Raw genomic sequence first — 18,322 nt, forward strand, 5'->3', positions numbered from 1 at the left:
CACATGAATAGTTAAAAATATACAAGTTTTGGGACTTCCCTGGTGGTCTAATGGTTAAGAGTCTGAGCTGCCAATATAGGGGGCAGGGGTTCAACCCCTGGTCAAGGAACTAGGATCCTGCATGTTAAAGTGTGGCCAAAAAACCAAACAAACCAAAAAAACAAGTTCCACATCTAAGAAAAACTGAGTACATAGACGATTATTTTGCAGAAAAACCCAAGAGCCCACTGATGCATACTATCACCTCTGGGGAAAAAAGGCCTGGCTAAAACCTCTCAGATCCTCTTTGCACACATAACCTTGAGCATCTACTAAATTGTTCATATTTAACATTTCCAAAGCTCAAACACTGTCTAACAGCAGACATCCGGTGAACACTTGAAGATATTAGCTTCAGTAGTTCATCAACTGCTGCTATAAACAACATGTGTAAGTCATTTCTCCCCCTTCTAAAGAAAAAGTCAGCAGCTGTTTGCTAAAAAAGTTTTTTTTTTATTGTGGATGAAGACATTGCCAGTTTACATATATCATTTTTATTTGGACTAGTTTTTCTGCCTTGCAGTGCTCCTGAGAAATTCAGAAATGCACTGACCTTAGTTCCATAAAATACAACCCAGTATTAAGGTTGGATTGTAAAATATTCCATAAGATATTTCCCTAAAAGTCAAAAGACAACTTATCAGTTTTAACTAGAGAAACCTTAATAAGTTAGAAAGTAAAGACTGGCAAATCACAAATGTCAGATCATTAAAAGTACCATTATTTTTTCCACAAAAGTGAAAATTTTTTCCATAGGAATATATAAATGTTATACTTGATGTTTACAAAATTAAAGATACATTTTTATTAGTGGAAGATGTTTTAAATACTTTTGATATATGAAAAACTTCATTAGCCTTAAAAATAAAATTAATATGCCTTAAGTATGACACATAATAGTGCTTTATCAATAATTCTTATTTCTCTCTTGTTCCTGAAGCAGTACTGTTTTGTTGCCCATCTCCTGATTGGAAAAGTATTTTGACTTTTCCCTCCTTTCAACTGTCTATTAAAAGGTTAAAATAAACTTGAGGCTTTATTTGAGGGGGATATTTAATATTTAATTGGATGGTTTTAAGAAAGTCAATCCTTTTCCCCCATGTTTTTGTTGTTTAGTTTTTAACTCAATAATGGCAGGAACTAAAAAATAACCATGAAATACAGTATTACGCTAAAATCAAATCCAATGGCTGGATGAATTTTCTACTACAATAAAGCAGTTGAAAACCATTAGGAATGTTGTGGAAAACTGTGGCAGCGATGATAAAATTCCACCACAAATTTTAGTAAGTTTCTAGAGGAATAAACAGTAAAATTACTGTAGTTAAAGTACTGCAATAAAATTAGCATTAGCAATGTCCAACTGCTAACATCAGAATTATATGCTTCATCACTATATGATTACTAAGAAGATTCCTTGAGCAGATGGTTCATCTCTGACACAACTTAATTCAGAAAAGTAGATGAGTTATGTCTGGTTTAGATCAACAAACACTTAGTATGCATACCAGTGAGCTATAGTTTCGATGATTATACAATTGAAACATTAGGTACTACAGCGTTAGGACAAGGTCACATACTTTTAAAAATAGCAGCCATGTAAGGTCATGGTGGGATGTTTAGATATGCAATCCACCCATAACAGCTTTCCAACTTCTGTTAAACTATGGGGTGAGGGGGGATAGGCTGTTTGGAAGCAGGAAAGGAAATACTGAAAATATCATAAAAGGCATTTAAAATATGATGACATGATACTTATACCCACCATGCATCTCCTTTCCAAATTAAAAGAGAACATTTTTTTCTGTTATTATATTCCTTCAAAATAAAGGATCATGTTGTCTAATTTTTTTTTTTTAAACTGAGAAACTTTTATTTCAGATGCTCCACACTGAAATGAAAATTCAATGGCAAGCAGCAAATAATTTAGGATAGTCAGTGAAAGTAAAAGTATCTTTGAAAGGACCTTATAAAACCTAAAAGTAATAATTTCATAGAGAAACAATAGTGGACAAAACAGAGAAGAGGCAGTTTGATAGTTCTAATATAGAACTGATATGACAACTCCCTTTAAAGTATACTAAACAAAGAATGGCAATATAAATAAGTTAGCCAAGGAGACAGGGGACGTTTTGAAGCAGCAATGTCTAAGTTACTAGATTTTCCAGAAAAACAAGCTTTATCTAGCAACACGTAATGACTTCCAATCCTCTAAATACAGTACAAAGTATACAGTTAATCACAGCAAAATTTACAAATGACCAAATTTAGCCCTGGCCAGAGCCAGGCCTATTTACATATTTGGATTAGTATAATTTTCATCTTTCCTTATTATACAGATGTTTCTATTTTAAAGGCCTATCGAAATTTACAAAATTTGCAAAGAAATGTCTTTAAATGTACAACTTCAACAACTAATACAAACATGAACATCCTGATATAATTAAACTCCAAGTCAGGATTTTTATGAGGGGTTTATAAAAGAATTAAAGGGATACTCCCTTACCATTAAGTTCCAAACACCTGGTGCTGCTGTTGCCCAAGTGATCTCACTGCCCTCGTGACTGTGAAGATAACGGACGACCCCTGGGCGGCCGTCCCTCTCACGTCAACACCTCAGACAGAGGCAGGAGGAGGTGTATCTAGGGATATTGCTGATTATAGTTCTGTAAATGCAGCTGTACAATTTAACACTTAGATCAAAGTTGTGAGTAGGGGTGTGGAAACATTTTAAGATGGTATCTTTAAAGAGACACTTTAGCTCTTAAAGCGAAACCATACAGTGACAATATGTACTTAACAGTGAAAAGGAAGAAGCATCTGATAGGTTCAGCAATGTAGAAGGATCTCAAGGGAATTACGGTGAGTGGAAAAAGGCCATCTCAAAAAGTTACACTACACGATTCCAGTGAATGGGCACTCTTGAAATGACAACATTTTAGAGGAGCGTCGTGAGGGGGTGCCAGAAGGTAAGGAGCCGAGAGGGGAGAAGGTGGCTATGACTGTGAAAGGGGAGCAGGAGGGGATCCTGGATCAAACTGTGTTGTCTCTGTGCTGTGGTCACATGAATCCACACACACGATGAAACTGCAGAGAGCCAGACAACACGCCTTCTACCTCAGGACACCTGTCACCTCCAGGGACAACCTTGTTCTTGGCCTGAAGATAAATAACATGCTTTAGATCAACTTTTACACTATGTGGATAAGTCACTACTATTCCCCACCCCCCCTTTTTTTTGGTAAATCTACTGATTATCTTTAAAAGATAAAAAAAAACAAAACTATAGGTCTCTAGTTTAAATGAGCTTGAAAAGGAAAGAACTTATAGGTACTAGTATTTTTGTCTTTCTTTTTCTTACTTTTATAAATTAAAATTAAAAAGAATGTTTCTAGCTTAAGTTAGGTCAAATGAGACAGGGGAAGAAAAGGAGATAAGACAGCAAACACTTCCTCCTTTAACTCTTGCCATTTCTAAAAGCATTAAGAATATTAGCATTAAATTTAGAGAAAGTATAACTGCAAACAAATACATGACTTTTTCCAAAAGGCCACTTTGTGATAAAGTATGTACACATAGTGTTCATGGTTTTTTTTCTTTAAAGTGCTATATATGTCATCTCTGGCTTGAGAATAATCTATTGCTTTAAAAGGTCTTTCAGCACAACTCCGGCACTGTTGTCAGGCGACACTGGCAAAGGCGTAAATGTGGGCAGAACGTCTGAGATGGGTTTCAAAAGGAGATGCCCAGGCCCGCCAGGTCCAAGTCCAGCTGGGTTAATGAGAGGCACAGCTGCAGAGCGGGGAGCCAGGAATGGATTCACATCTGTTCTTCGACCAGCCCTGGATTCCGCTGTATCTAAATGACAAACAAGGATGATTTAGTCTCCCACATATTATCTGGTCACTGGTATACATGTGTTTTAGGTTCTGAGATTTGGCCCCCAAATAAATTTAACTTATATGCTGCTAGGTTTTGGATCTGATAAGCGGGATCTATGAAACAGAGAAGGTGAAAGAAGCAATAAATAAGAGAAAGGAATGGGAGAGAGAAATATCTGTATGCAGAGCTAGTATACTTAAACACATTAATACTGCGGTCTTATACTTAACACCAGTTGTGTGTGTTGTACTGTGTGCTGAAAGTGTTAGTTGCTCAGCTGTGTCTGACTCTTTGTGATCCCACAGACTTAGCCCTTCAGGCACCTCTGTGCATGGGATCCTCAGGCAAGAACACCGGAGTGGGTTACCGTTCCCTTCTCCAGGGGACCTTCTAGACCCAAGGATCGAACCCACGTGTCTGCACTGCAGGCAGGTTCCTCACCATCTGAGCCGCCAGGGAATTCCTGTCTATACGGAATGAGGCAGGGAAGGGGAGACGCAGTCAGGCAGAGACCTGCGCGCCCAGAGGGGGCAAGGAAGGGGAAGGGGTGACACAGGCAGAGGTACTCTCTGCGGAGTAAGCCGTCTGAACCACGGAGGGAGCTTCCCAGTTCTGGGGATTAATGTCATTTACTGTAACAGCAGTTTTCTAAAACGTGTTTCCTATGTTACCAGGCAAATTCTATCTAACCATTTGAAAGAAGGGAGGACTGCCCAAATAATTTAAATGGTCATGAAAAAAACTGGCATCCGTATTATAATAACAATCAGATTTAATATTAATTTACCAAAACAAAAAGCAATATATGCACTACATTAAACGGTCATCTTTTAGACATTCAAAGGTTTGAAAACAATTCTCATTAGATTATTTTTCTGTGAAGTCAGGCTGAACAATTAAGTTTTTACTGGAACAGCACTTAGTTTATGCCCTCAAGTCTTAGTGGACAGAATTCTGCTTTACCCAAGGCCATTAACAACTTCTTTGTTCAGAGACAAGCAACCCCTCAAAGACACCCTCTTCAGCAATGGGAAACTCAAATAAAAGAGGCCTCTAAAACAAAGGAAGCATTGAGACAAATGTATCAAATCTACTTATCACTGAGCACCCTTGGGTCCATAAGCTGTACTTTTTCCTGTGAATGACAATTTTCCAAACTCTGAAATAGCTACATGGTAAGCTCTGGCTTTTGTCTCTGAGCAACACAAATCAATCTGGCATGTGACTTGATAACTGAAGTAGGGAGGTGTACAAAAGGAAAGGAGAGGAAAGAAGGGGGAGATCTCTGGCCCGGAAAGATCCCACATGCCTTGGAGCAACTAAGTCCACGTGCCACAACTATTGAGCCTGTGCTCCACCATAAAAGAAGCCACTGCAGTGAGAAGCCCATGCGTGGCAACAAAGAGTAGCCCCTGCTTGCTGCAGCTAGAGACAAGCCTGCACGGCAATGAAGACACAGCACAGCCAAAAATTAATTAATTAAAGGAAAAAAAAAGCTAAAATCTAGTATAACAAGAAAAAACTGTTTTTAGTATAGTCTACACATTAAAGTTAAGACTTTTCTAAAGCCTAAATTTAGTAGACAAATCTTTTACCTAAAATAATTTTACTACTTTCACTTTCTATAAAAGTTCAGGAAAATAGAAATATTCATCTAAGGAAGGACTAAAGAAGGCTTCCCTGGTGGCTCAGACGGTAAAGCGTCTGTCTGCAATGCAGGAGACCCAGGTTCGATGCCTGGGTTGAGAAGATCCCCTGGAGAAGGAAATGGCAGCCCACTTCAGTACTCTTGCCTAGAAAATCCCATGGATGGAGGAGCCTGGTAGGCTACAATCTTGGGGTCACAAAGAGTTGGACATGACTGAGCAACTTCTGAGAGCTGAGAGAAGGACTAAAGAAGTTCTTAAAATTTCACAATATAAATTCAGTATTTTATCCAAATTTTTAAGTACCGAGCAAGTGACATAAACTTGAGAGTATATAATATGTACCTTTACAGTCCAGCTAGCAAACATGTTAGTCTATTAAAATATGAAGATTTCAGATAAAAGATATAACCCTTCCAATAAAGAATCTGTACAGAGTCTAATGGGCTTTCCTAGTGACTCAGACTGTAAAGAATCCACCTGCAATGCAGGAGACCCAGGTTTGATCCCTGGGTTGGGAACATTCCCTGGAGATGGGAATGGTAAACCACTCCTGTATCCTTGCCTGAGAAATCCCATGGACAGAGGAGCCTGAAGGGCTACAGTCCACTGGCTCGCAAAGAGTCAGACACAACTGAGCGACTGAACATGCACGTGCACATGAACAGAGAGTCTAACTTCAATTTGAACTTAGGAAACTTTACTGCATGCCAATACAGAGGATGTGAACAGCATAAATAGGATCCTTACAACCAAGTAGGATAGAGAACTACATCCACATATTGTAGAACCACCAAACCATTTGCTTCCAGGCAGGCCTTTCAACACGTAAGAATGCTTCATAATGTTCTTGGATGTCTAAGCTAGTTTACTAAACTGCTCTTGTAAATATTACTAACATACCAACTTTAGTTACTGAGTGTAACACTCAAGATTATCACATGGAAAAAAATCTCTAACTACATAAACTACAATTCTAACTCTGACTAGCAATAAGCACTATTAGTGAGAAAGGAAAATGGGTGAACAAAGGGTTACCAGTTCCACCAAGCACTCCTAAGAATAATTCAAGGTGGCTTATGCAGAGAGAGGATTATTCCAATACGTCATGTGAAGAGTTGACTCATTGGAAAAGACCCTGATGCTGGGAGGGATTGGAGGCAGGAGGAGAAGGGGACGAGAGAGGATGAGATGGCTGAATGGCATCACCGACTCGATGGACATGAGTCTCAGTAAACTCCAGGAGTTGGTGATGGACAGTGAGGCCTGGCGTGCTGCGATTCATGGGGTCGCAAAGAGTCGGACACGACTGAGCGACTGAACTGAAAGGGAAAATATTTCATATTGCTTAAATTAACCTAAGCTAAATTAGATTGCTATAAGAATATATATATGAAGCCAAAATCTAATGCCTTATTGGAATTTTGGAAGAAGTCATTGCACATTTTCAAAAACACTAAAACTTCAGTTGGTATCACTGTAAAACATAGTCATAAATCATCAACTTTTTAAATTGTAGAAAAGAAAGTAAGTATCTGATTTTACCTTTAAAACTTTCTGGTGTACTTGTATCTAGTTTTCTCCTTCCTGGTGAATCTAGAGGTTTCATATCATGAACAGAAAGCTTGGGTGGTGGAACAGATGGATGAGATTCTGTTTCTAGAAATTTAACAAAAAGTTCTGAAAAAGACTAAGAAGAAATATTTTGGATATATTAGGCAGATAATAAAATTATATTCACTACAACTAAGAAACTGTACCAGCTATCCTAATTCATATTAAAAACTAGTCATGCTATCTGAATCATTTCTTTATAAAAAAGCCTTATGAACAATTAAAAGTGTTACTATTCTAACTGATACACAGGTATCGACAGAAAACAAGCATCAAATAATCACCCAATCAATGAGTACAGTAGCACCCAATCAATGAGTACAGTAAAAGGTCACCAGTAACATTATTATCAGATTAAAAGAATGTACTGTAGAACTTTCCTTTAAATTTTATGCCACTCAATTTAAGAGTTCTATCTTTCACCAGCTTTAGGCAAGTCACCTATCCTTAGTTTCCTCTTTAGTTTAAATAAATAAATAAATAAAATGAAGAAGTAAACTCCACATTCTAACTCACAGTGGTACTCAATTCAATTAATACTCATTTTAAGCCTCCTGTATACCAGGGATCATGTTTTCATGTTAATTAACTGCTACCTCCTACCAGAATGTCAGTTTTTTTGAAGAAAAGCACTTCATCTATATGGTGTGTGGCTTGCATTCTCCATGCTCAGAACGGGCTGACCCACAGCAGGTGCTCAATAAGCATTCAATTGGCTCAATGACTACAAAGATACACACAGGCATAAAACAGAGCCTCTGTCTTTGAGAATCTAATAATTTAGTAGTCAGAGACAAATGATTATGTGCTGACAGCAGTATGATCAAAAACAACGGAAGGAACAGTTATTATTTCAAAAAATAAAAGTATCATGTAAACAAAATGTTAAAATAAAACCTATATGCAATAAAACTATTAAAACTGGCTTACTATCCATAAGCTAATCACCTTTTTGCATCTCAGTTTCCACAACTCCAAAATAACAGGGCTGTATAGAATAACCTGAAAAAGAAGTCTAATTCTTTGCAAACGAATGTGATGCACAATGATGTCGCTATTCCTATTCAGCAAGAACGAAGCCGAGCCTTACGCTGTTAAGCAGAGACTGCTGACTTGGTCTCAAAGGTGTGCTGGGAACACTCTTCGATCCTCCTCCAAGCCACCCAGTCATCCACCTGGTAACACCACCCTGGTCTTCAGTCAACAACTGAAAGATTATTTTAAAACAGAAAAATATGATCAATACAAGAAAAGAAAACGGAAGCATTTTTACATGATTTCAGATGGCAGTAACTCAAGCTTTTCAAGTCCATTTCCCAGTTTCCTACTGATGGAAGCTATATATACACTGAAATGTCATCCCAAGCACTATCTCAAATAAAACCTAAGGACGGTCATCTCTCAAACTTTCAGCATTCTGATATGAATGGTGACTTATAAGTTATGAAACATTTAAGCTAATATTATACAAACTGCACAAATCTTCTCTGTAGTATAAAATGATTCCATTTCTACATTATTGTATTCAACAAAAGTTATATAAAACACAGGAAAAAAATATTTATATGATGCCAAGTATTTTAGTTATAAATATATTGAGATTCTTTTATATAATGTCAAGTATTCCAGTTATAGTCAGAATGGCACTAAATGATTCAGTTACCTGATCCATTTCCTCCTTTTTGATACCTAGAATGCTTCCCATCAATCGTAACACTTCATGACGCTGATGTTTTGGTGTGTGGAAGTGTCCAGTGAAGAGGTTTCTCATCAGGACTCTGTAAAAATGAAGGCAGATCCATGGCTGATTCATGTCAATGTATGGCAAAAACCACTACAATATTGTAAAGTAATTAGCCTCCAACTAATAAAAATAAATGGGGGAAAAAAAGGGTAATTAAAAAAAAAAGAAAGAAAATGAAGGCAGAAATAGAGCAGGCTAACTTGCCAGTTGTCTCAGTATCCAGTGTACCCAAACAATAAATAATGAACGTACAAATATTTAATTATACTTAAACAGCACTCATTATAAAGAACACTAAACAGTAAAATCTTTTAAAGTAGCTTTAACAAAATCTTGACAAGTCCACTTAAGGAACACAGCAAACAACTCAAAATGTGCCCCTTTAAAAACATCACTTAACAAGCCACCCACTTTCTTCAATCAAATAATCAACTGAGATTGGTGCTTCATTAGTAATTCTCAGTGCCTGCTCAGGTTGATATCATAAGGAGACATTTCAGATTTCTCTTTCCCTCCCTATCCTAAATGGTGATGGATAGTTCTTGTGCTCCGAGAAGGCAATGACAACCCACTCCAGTACTCTTGCCTGGAAAATCCCATGGGCAGAGGAGCCTGGGAGGCTACAGTCCATGGGGTCGCGAAGAGTCGGACACGACTGAGCGACTTCACTTTCACTTTTCACTTTCTTGCACTGGAGAAGGAAATAGCAACCCACTCCAGTGTTCTTGCCTGGAGAATCCCAGGGACGGCGGAGCCTGGTGGGCTGCCGTCTATGGGGTTGCGCAGAGTTGGACATGACTAAAGCGACTTAGCAGCAGCAGTTCTTGTGCTTAATGGTTATGCTTATATTTCCCCATTCATTCACATTTATTAAAAATTTGCTAATAATATCTAAATCTTTAAAATGTTAAAGATACATACTACATATATACTTAGGTTTCACACCTAAAGCATTTGAGCAAGATAAGTCCACTTAAGGGCAGTAAAGAGAACAAAAAAGAATGGTAAGAATAAACTTCATATTTTCGAAGTACTTCATACTGCGGTGATCTCTTCCATATGGTCTTAAGAAAAAGAATCTTAAGCTGGAAAAATCTATTTAAAAACCAAGAGAGGGCAAGTTATTGACCCCTCATTAAAACTACCTGCAACTCATCACTATATAAGAAAAACAAAGGTTTTTTAAAACTTAATCACACACATTTACATATAGAAATTGTTTTTACCATAAAAGAGATCCCCATAAAATACATAAAAGTAAAAGGCAAAGCATACTTGTCCACTTTTCCTTCTGTGCTATTTACTAAATTCATCAATTTCTTTTGTACATCATCCAGCATTTCTTGTTGGAGCTCATCTGTTTTAAAATACATGAATAAAGACAGTCATTAACTGATTAAAATAATCTGTATGAATATAAAATGAGATTTACGACATCTTTATTGAATTTTGAATATATGTACTTATTCTAATTAGGAATATTAAATTACATCCATCTCTTCTTTGGTTCAGGGAATTAAGCTCTCTGGTATAGAAATTACTTAGAAGCCAGAGTATGCATTAATTTACACTGTTTACCCCCAATAAAATAATTAATTCTTTAACAGAAAATTTAGAAACCAAAGGTTTTCATTCTCTTCAGAAGCTTAAGTGCAAACAAGAGATTTTTCACCACTGCTTCCTTGCATGAAACATTTCTAGAGCCACTTTTTAACAGGAAAAAACGGAAAGGACAATTTTAGATTTTCCTTTTTCCATTTTCCTGGCTGGACTCTTTTTTGGTGAGCTGACGAAGAAAAGCAGTTAACACAATCAAGACCATGGCTCAGGAGGCAGCTGCCAGGGCAAAGTATCCTGAGGTAAACTGCAAAAAATTCAGATTACTGGTTCTAACAGACTAGGCAAGATACTATATAGCTTCTGACTGATTTAGAAAGCTGTTTGGACTATTTTATTTTTAAATTCTTAGTTATTTGAAAAGGAAGCAAAATGTGTAAAGTCTTGGCAGAACACTTGGAATCTAAACAGTATTAAAAGCAAAGTCTAAAATTACAACAGGGAGAGACCCTGTTCTTAATCAACCATGCCATGGAGCCATGGATTCCTAGACTAAGGAACTCTCAGCAGACCCACGGAGTCTACACCTGTTTCCTCAGAAATGGATAGTTTGAGCCAACAGAGATGCTTATTAACATCAAGCTAGATTACAAATTTCATTCTGAAAGAAATGAAAGGAGAATGTCTTGCAGTAGAGCTCAACTTTTCAAATCAAGAAATATTCACATCTGAACACTAGACTTTGACCTCTTTCTACAAACCTACTCTTTGAGTTATGCAGTATTTTCCTAGTAGTAGCAGGATACAAGCTTCCTTATCCACTATATGACTTGCAAATATTTTCTTCTACTCTGTGGGCAGTCATTTCACCTTCTTGACAGTACCCTTTGAAGCACAAAAGTTTTAATTTTGATGAGCCTAATTTATTTTTTATTATGTTTCTTGCCCTAAGAAGCCACTGCTTAAACTCAGTATCATGAAGATTTTCCTATGTTTTCTTCTAAGAGTTTCACTGCTTTAACTCTAAAATGTAGGTCCATGATCCACTTTGAGTTACTTTTTCTGAATGGTGTGAGGTAAGAGTCCAAGGTTCCTATATGTGCAGATACCTAGTTGTTCCAGTAGCAAAGTGTTGAAAAAACTATCCTCTTGGAATCTTTGTTGAAAATCAATTGACCAGAAATGTATGGTTTATTTCTGAACTCTCAATTCCCACTGCAGACCTCTGCAAATGTTTTTCCTTCAGCCTGGAAAGCTCTTTTCCATTGGCACTGCCTACTAACTCTTTACCCTTCACATCTCAGTGCCCAAGTCCCTTCCTCAAAGAAGTTTTCTCTGAACCTTACATGTTAAGCCAGATTCATCTGCTTTATGTTTTCATTCTGTCTGTACAATGCCTAAAATTCTGATTTACAGTACTAAATGTATATACAAAATGTCCAGTTTAACTGTTTGCAATGACTGTGGCTTTTCCAAATTGCCAAAATCTGAACTGCAAAATGTAATAGGCTAACTTTTACCAAAACAGAGATGGTTGTCATAACCATATTATAAAAGCAAGGTTTGTGTTTGGAAAATCTACTACAAACGTTTCCTTTCCTGTGTTTCCAGGGAAGAATTTAAGCTTGGACACTAAGAGACAGACAGACACACAGAGAGAACAAGACTATTATTTAAGTCTGGGTAAGAAAAAGATATCGTAGATTCTTAATGGACACATATACACTACAAACCAGGGTGCCAAGTGGGCCTTTACTAGTGAAGGGGCCTTTTCTAGTACTCTATTCAGAGGAAGAACAGCAAGTAAGTTAACCTCTTGTTCATGATCTGAATTAACCACCCCACTCCTCAACTAAAGTAAGAGCCAGAGGAGCACAGTCTTCTCTTTCATCCTCCTCCACTTCTCCCCGAGGCTACGGAAAGGTGGCAGAAGAGAAGGTCAAATTATCCGACCCCCATCTTCCCTTTCTGAGACTCCCCTTCTCCTATCTACTTTCTTCTAAAAACTAATGGTTTTTATATTGATTACATTTCAAAATGATTAATTCCAGATACATCAGGTTATATAAAATATATTATTAAAATTAATCTCACAGTATCTTTTTACTTTTTAAATGAGGCTACTAAAATGCTTTTAATTCTAACTTTGGCTTACATTGTATTTTTTTAATGGATAACACTACTTTGGAGTATAACCAAAATATAACCATTATACTATACTGTCTCATTAAAAACGAAAAGATAAAACTGAATGGTTGGATGGCATCACCAACTCAACAGATATGAGTCTGTGTAAACTCCAGGAGTTGGTGATGAACAGGAAGGCCTGGCGTGCTGCAGTCCATGGGGTCGCAAAGAGTCGCACATGACTGAGCAACTGAACTGAACTGAAAACTGAATGATAACTCGACATCTTCAGAGTAAAATTCACAGCCTTGCTTCTGATAAAAATGACTTCAGTAAAATAAATTAGAAAAATTAAACTTTGCTCTATGAAAAATTGATCAAGAAATCCATCTTAAATAAGTTCAAGTAGTAATATTCCTTGATGAAAATTAGTTAATATTGGTAAAATTTTTATTGAAAGGTCTGTGTTCTGAAATATATAAGCAAAACATCCTCACGTGCACGTGTGCTAAGTCACTTCAGTCATGTCTGATTCTTTGTGACCTCATGGACTGTAGCCCGCCAGGCTCCTCTGTCCATGGGATTCTCCAGAAAGAATACAGGAGTGGGTTTCCATGCCCTCCTCCAGGGAATCTTCCTAACCAAGTAATTGAATCCACGTCTCTTACATCTCCTGCATTGGCAGGTGGGTTCTTTACCACTAGCACCACCTGGGAAGCCCTCAAAACATCCTTAAGGCCAAGATAAGAGGGTACAAATTTCTTAAAAATTTCATTATCATAATACAAGCTAGTCCTGAGCTAGTGAGAAAGAGAACTGACAGTGTGACTATCCTTGAAAACATGCAGAGGGCTATTTAAAATTCAAGTAGTAGTTTAAGTGGATACTGATACTTGAGTCTAGAAAACCACCTTGGACTTTGGGGGAAAGGGTTGGAAGGGTGGTATTAACTAGGAAAGATTTAGAAAAGAAAGTTGAATACTGACCTCAAAGGTCCCTAGAGATTTGCTCTTTTCTCCAGGCACACCTATTCTCCTCCCATCAGATTCTCAATGCTTCTCCGCAAAAACTGCACACTAACTCAAACCACAATTTGAAATCAGAATCGTATTCATATGGGCAGGCAAAATACAGTTATTCAGAAGTGAGTATATAGCCAAACATAATATCCCTGTGAAATAACCTAAAAACATGCCAAAATAATCCTTTGGAAATTAGAAGGGGAAAAAAGGGCAGGGACAGGGTACACTTCATAAAGTTGAGCAACAAAGTAACTGGGATTGGTCTGGTTTAGGGTAAGAGTTACTCTGAATATCTGACACCCTAAAACCATATCAGAGCCTCTTTGTAATGCCGAGAGATGGTGCCAGGGTCTTCATCACTTGATTTAAAATCAAAAGTAAACATAAAATGTGAGTGACTACAACAAATCAGTACATCACAATTTTCCATTTTATTTGCAGTTAGTAACACTGTACTATAATACTGTCTTTAGAAAGCATTGTAAAATTAGGTCACACTCCTTACAAAGTCACTGGCTATTTTATGACTAAGCTCCCTTGGACAAGACTCAAGTTTATTTAACAGCCACCTGACCAAGAAAGGGTTTCCCTGATGGTTCAGACAGTAAAGAATCTGCCTGCAATGTGCGACACCTGGGTTCAATCCCTGGGTTGGGAAGATCCCATGGAGAAGGGAATAGCAACCAATTCTGATATTCTGGACTGGAGAATACCATGGAAGGAGGAGCCTGGTACGCTACAGTCCATGAGGTCACAGAGAGTCAGACACAACTGAAGGACTAATAACACACGCTGGGAAAAGAAAGGCGGCTGGAGCAGGACTTGAGAGTCAGACCTGCATGAAACCGTGCTCCTGTCACAAGACCTGGAATATGAATCATGGTCCTGTCACCAGTGCCAGACTTCACGGTCTATTTTGCAAAATGAGCTTGCTTATCTCAAGAGATTTTGAGAGAATCTACTGAGTGATTAAATATGACTTTTCTAAATAGTAAAGTGCTATATAAAGTACTAGAACTCATTCATATGATTTCTTAAAATACCATCTTTCAACCCTGCGTAACTATCATCAATAATATGTATCACTTTGGTTAACACTAACATTGATAACTTTTCCTCCATTTTGCCTTGTCATCTTTACAAACTAAGGCAATAAGTCAACACAAGGAAGAAAAGAATGTTAGAAATATGATTTTATTATAGGTATGTCTATAGATACAGCTTTTTCAGGATAAAGATGAGGAGAATATATGAGAGCTTTGCTCCAGGAATAAAGGGACAAGACTGCTCCTTGCCGGTTACGGTTTTCTCAGGTGACTGAGAAATCTAGGGGAGTGGTGGAGCCTAGTCCTCATACTGTGCGGTGGTCCCATAGGGAAACCCACTCATTAATTAAAATACTTGCTTCTCTGGGGGTTGCACATAAGAGCTGGCCATTCAGCGACTTGAGCAGCCACAGTAGTCTTTGATTGCCAGAGGCAGAATCCAAGACTCTTAAGATGGGCTGAAACAACTGTGGGGTGACTCCTGGAGGAGTTAAGACACAGGCCCACTACACAATTTTACATGTCATTTTTATCCCTGACAAATTCAACTTAAAATGGGTAACAGAATCTCAAAAACTGAAACAAAGGGGTGTCAGAAAGCGAACCTCTCACTAACACTCCAGCAAGATTCATGTGTAATACATACAGAGCTCATACTTACAAGTATCTAGTTAATTGGGGCTTCTCTGGAAGCTCAGCTGATAAAGAACCTGCCTGCAATGCAGGAGACCCCGGTTTGATTCCTGGGTCAGGAAGATCCCCTGGTGAAGGAACAGACCACCCACTCCAGTATTCTTGGGCTTCCCTGATGGCTCAGATGGTAAAGAATCCGCCTGCAATGTGGGAGACCTGGGTTCGATCCCTGGGTTGGGAAGATCTGCTGGAAGAGGGCATGGAAACCCACTTCAGTATTCTTGCCTGGAGAATCCCCATGGACGGAGGAGCTTGGCGGGCTACAGTCCATGGGGTCACAAAGAGTCAGACATGACTAAGCGACTAAGCACAGCACACAGATATGTCAGTAAATAAGCTGGGTCTGGTGTCTTACTTGGACAGGCTACCTAAAAAATAAATTTAAATCTGATATAGTAAATCTAATATAAGGAGATCTAGCCTCTTTGATCAATTAAATATAATCAAAGCAAAAGCTAGAAATTTGATGGTCTTCTTATTAACAGAATTTCAACGTATACAAGATCACTTTCACTATAACAGCAAATTTTATTTTTTAAATATAAAGGCACCTTGTATTTCTTTACATTTGAAGACATATTACCATCTGCTTTGTCTTATAACTCAATTCTTTTCAACCATTTCAACAGAATTTTAAGGTCGAGAGTATATGGTGAATGCTTTCTTGTTCCATAATTATAATTATTAATTGCAGAATGAAAAGTAATTTTTGAAACTCCATTTCCTAGCAAAGAACTCACAAAAAAATTTTATGAATACAGTATACTCTCATTAACTTGAGTTTTAATAGACTGGAATCTGATTAAAATTATCAATGCTGAAGTCTACTGGATTATTTGTACAGTTAAGTTAGAATTACTACGTGTGTGAAAGAAACTTTATGTAAATATTTTTAATGTAATCAGATCAAATTTATTTTCCCTCTCCACCTTCCTCTCTCAACTATTTAAATTAAAATTCAGATAATTTGTAATGCATTCTTCCATATCAAAACAAACTGACAATTTTTTAAAAGACTGACTATTGTGAATCAAGTTATATATTTAATTTTTAAATTTTAAAAATTTTAAATATGACACAGACCTGTCATATTTCAAAAGAAAGGGCCTCAATTGGGTCAGTAACCAGTCAAGTCATAATAATAATTTTGCCACTTACTGAATATCACCATCAGTGTATACTAATATGTACTGATTTATATTAATGACAAATGGCTTTCTAGAAGGCTACAGACTAAACCGAGACCCATTTCTGAAAGCTCACTGTTGGAATATCAGCATGGACTAAATCTGATATAAAGAAATGTGTGTTAAGCCCACAGGGTATTTTTTTTTTTAACTTAAATTACAAGTCATATCAAAGTCTACATTTCTGGTGTCTGTCTTCTGAAAGATCTGAAGATTTAGCAACCCTGTACCCATTTTCCTGCATGGCAACAGTTGGATGAAAAGAACTTGTGCCCCGTATAAGAAGCTCTCCAATTCCCCTGTCTCTACTTAGTCCTATTTGCTATACTATACTAAATTATAATATAATTTAGCCCCAGTTTAAAACTTGGGTTCATGATCCAACAGCTTACTCCCACCTCTGCCTTCTCCACACTCCACACCAGTGCAGCACACACACACAATTAGTCCACTAGATCTTCAGCCAGTTTTCGGATCTGATGCTGTTTCATATGAATTCCTCCCTCTGTCTAGAATGTTCCTTCCCAGCTCTCTGCCTGCTTCACTGGACGTATTTGCCATTCAAGTGAGGGCAAGTAAACCTTTCACTAGCCTTTTCCACCCTTCCACACCACCATCATGAGGTAGAATAGATTGTCTTTCTTTTCAAATAGCTTGTTGCAAATATGTGACTATCCTCCTAAAGGTAGAGCTCTTGTCCCCTATCTTTGCATCTTGAGCACTTATTTTAGTGCTTGGTACACAGCAGAAAATGATGAATCTGTGATAAATAAAAGAATGACTGCTTTTTCTCTGGGAAGGGAGACTATCTGAGAATGTAACACAAGACAAAAAGAATAAATGATTTATCTTACAAATTACTCATCTATATAAAGACACAAAACACATTAAGTCAAAAATTCTCAAAGTTACATAATTTGCTTTTCCCTTTATACTTAGAAGAACTAATGAGACATACATTTAAAAAATATAACCATTAAAAAGTTAAAAAGAAATAAAACCATTAAGTTGAAAAGGGCCTAATTATTTACCTAATTGACATAAACTTTTTTCTTAATTAAAAATTTTGACGTTTTCTAGTACACCCAGATGTTTATATCATCACAATTTTTTAACTATTTATGGCAACTCAGAAAACTGCATCTGGTATTTCTTATATGTTTCCTCTAAAATCACAACTTCTGCCAAAAACATCTATAAAGAAATCCCTCAAAAGGTTTGGGTAACAAAGCGTCTGGGAATGTATCTGGCCTATGTTCAACAGGACATTATATGTTTTCTTGTATAAATCATGTCCTGGAAAACGGAATGTCTTTATTTAAAATAAAAAATCTACCTTCCAGCACCATAAAGGTGGCTCCATGAAAAACAGTTTAAACTTTTTAGATTTGTAGTTTTAAAATGTTTTTATGCTTCGTATTACAGTTGGTTTACTGGGGCTCATTTTATACATTCTTCTAGATTTTCTTTAAAAAAACACTCTAAGGAAATTTTCCATTCTCAACTCTTCTATAGAAGACTTTTTTAAAAAGCAGTAACAAAACCTTAAAAAAAAAATCAGTGATGGGGCCCTTTAAGATACGGCTATAAAACTGGCACATTCCCCGGTGCTGGAATCTAAACTTGCGTTGCTTATGAAAACTTATTTTTCTTGGTGTACCATAAATTCACCACCCTTCTGAATAACAGTTATCAAAACAGTAATTCTTTCGTGCTTCCTATTTCAATTGTATCCAACCATTTTCACTTTAAGCAGGAATTTATC

At 37.1% G+C, this 18,322-nt stretch overlaps 1 protein-coding gene across 2 annotated transcripts in view; it reads right to left on the reverse strand.

Annotated features, from left to right (window-relative positions):
- Nucleotides 1–469: 469 nt before the first annotated feature.
- Nucleotides 470–18,322, reverse strand: part of TRIP11 (thyroid hormone receptor interactor 11) — a 69,194-nt gene continuing 51,341 nt past the window's right edge. For both annotated transcript variants that reach the window (XM_043922324.1, XM_043922323.1), the window contains exons 17-21: nt 10,201–10,282; nt 8,845–8,959; nt 8,272–8,388; nt 7,113–7,257; nt 470–3,897 (exon numbers count right to left, since the gene is read on the reverse strand). In XM_043922324.1, coding sequence (XP_043778259.1) covers nt 3,677–3,897; nt 7,113–7,257; nt 8,272–8,388; nt 8,845–8,959; nt 10,201–10,282 — 680 coding nt within the window. In that variant the 3' untranslated portion in view covers nt 470–3,676. The remainder of the gene's footprint in view (nt 3,898–7,112; nt 7,258–8,271; nt 8,389–8,844; nt 8,960–10,200; nt 10,283–18,322) is intronic.

Source organism: Cervus elaphus, chromosome 13, assembly GCF_910594005.1.
Source record: "Cervus elaphus chromosome 13, mCerEla1.1, whole genome shotgun sequence".
NCBI lineage: Eukaryota > Metazoa > Chordata > Mammalia > Artiodactyla > Cervidae > Cervus > Cervus elaphus.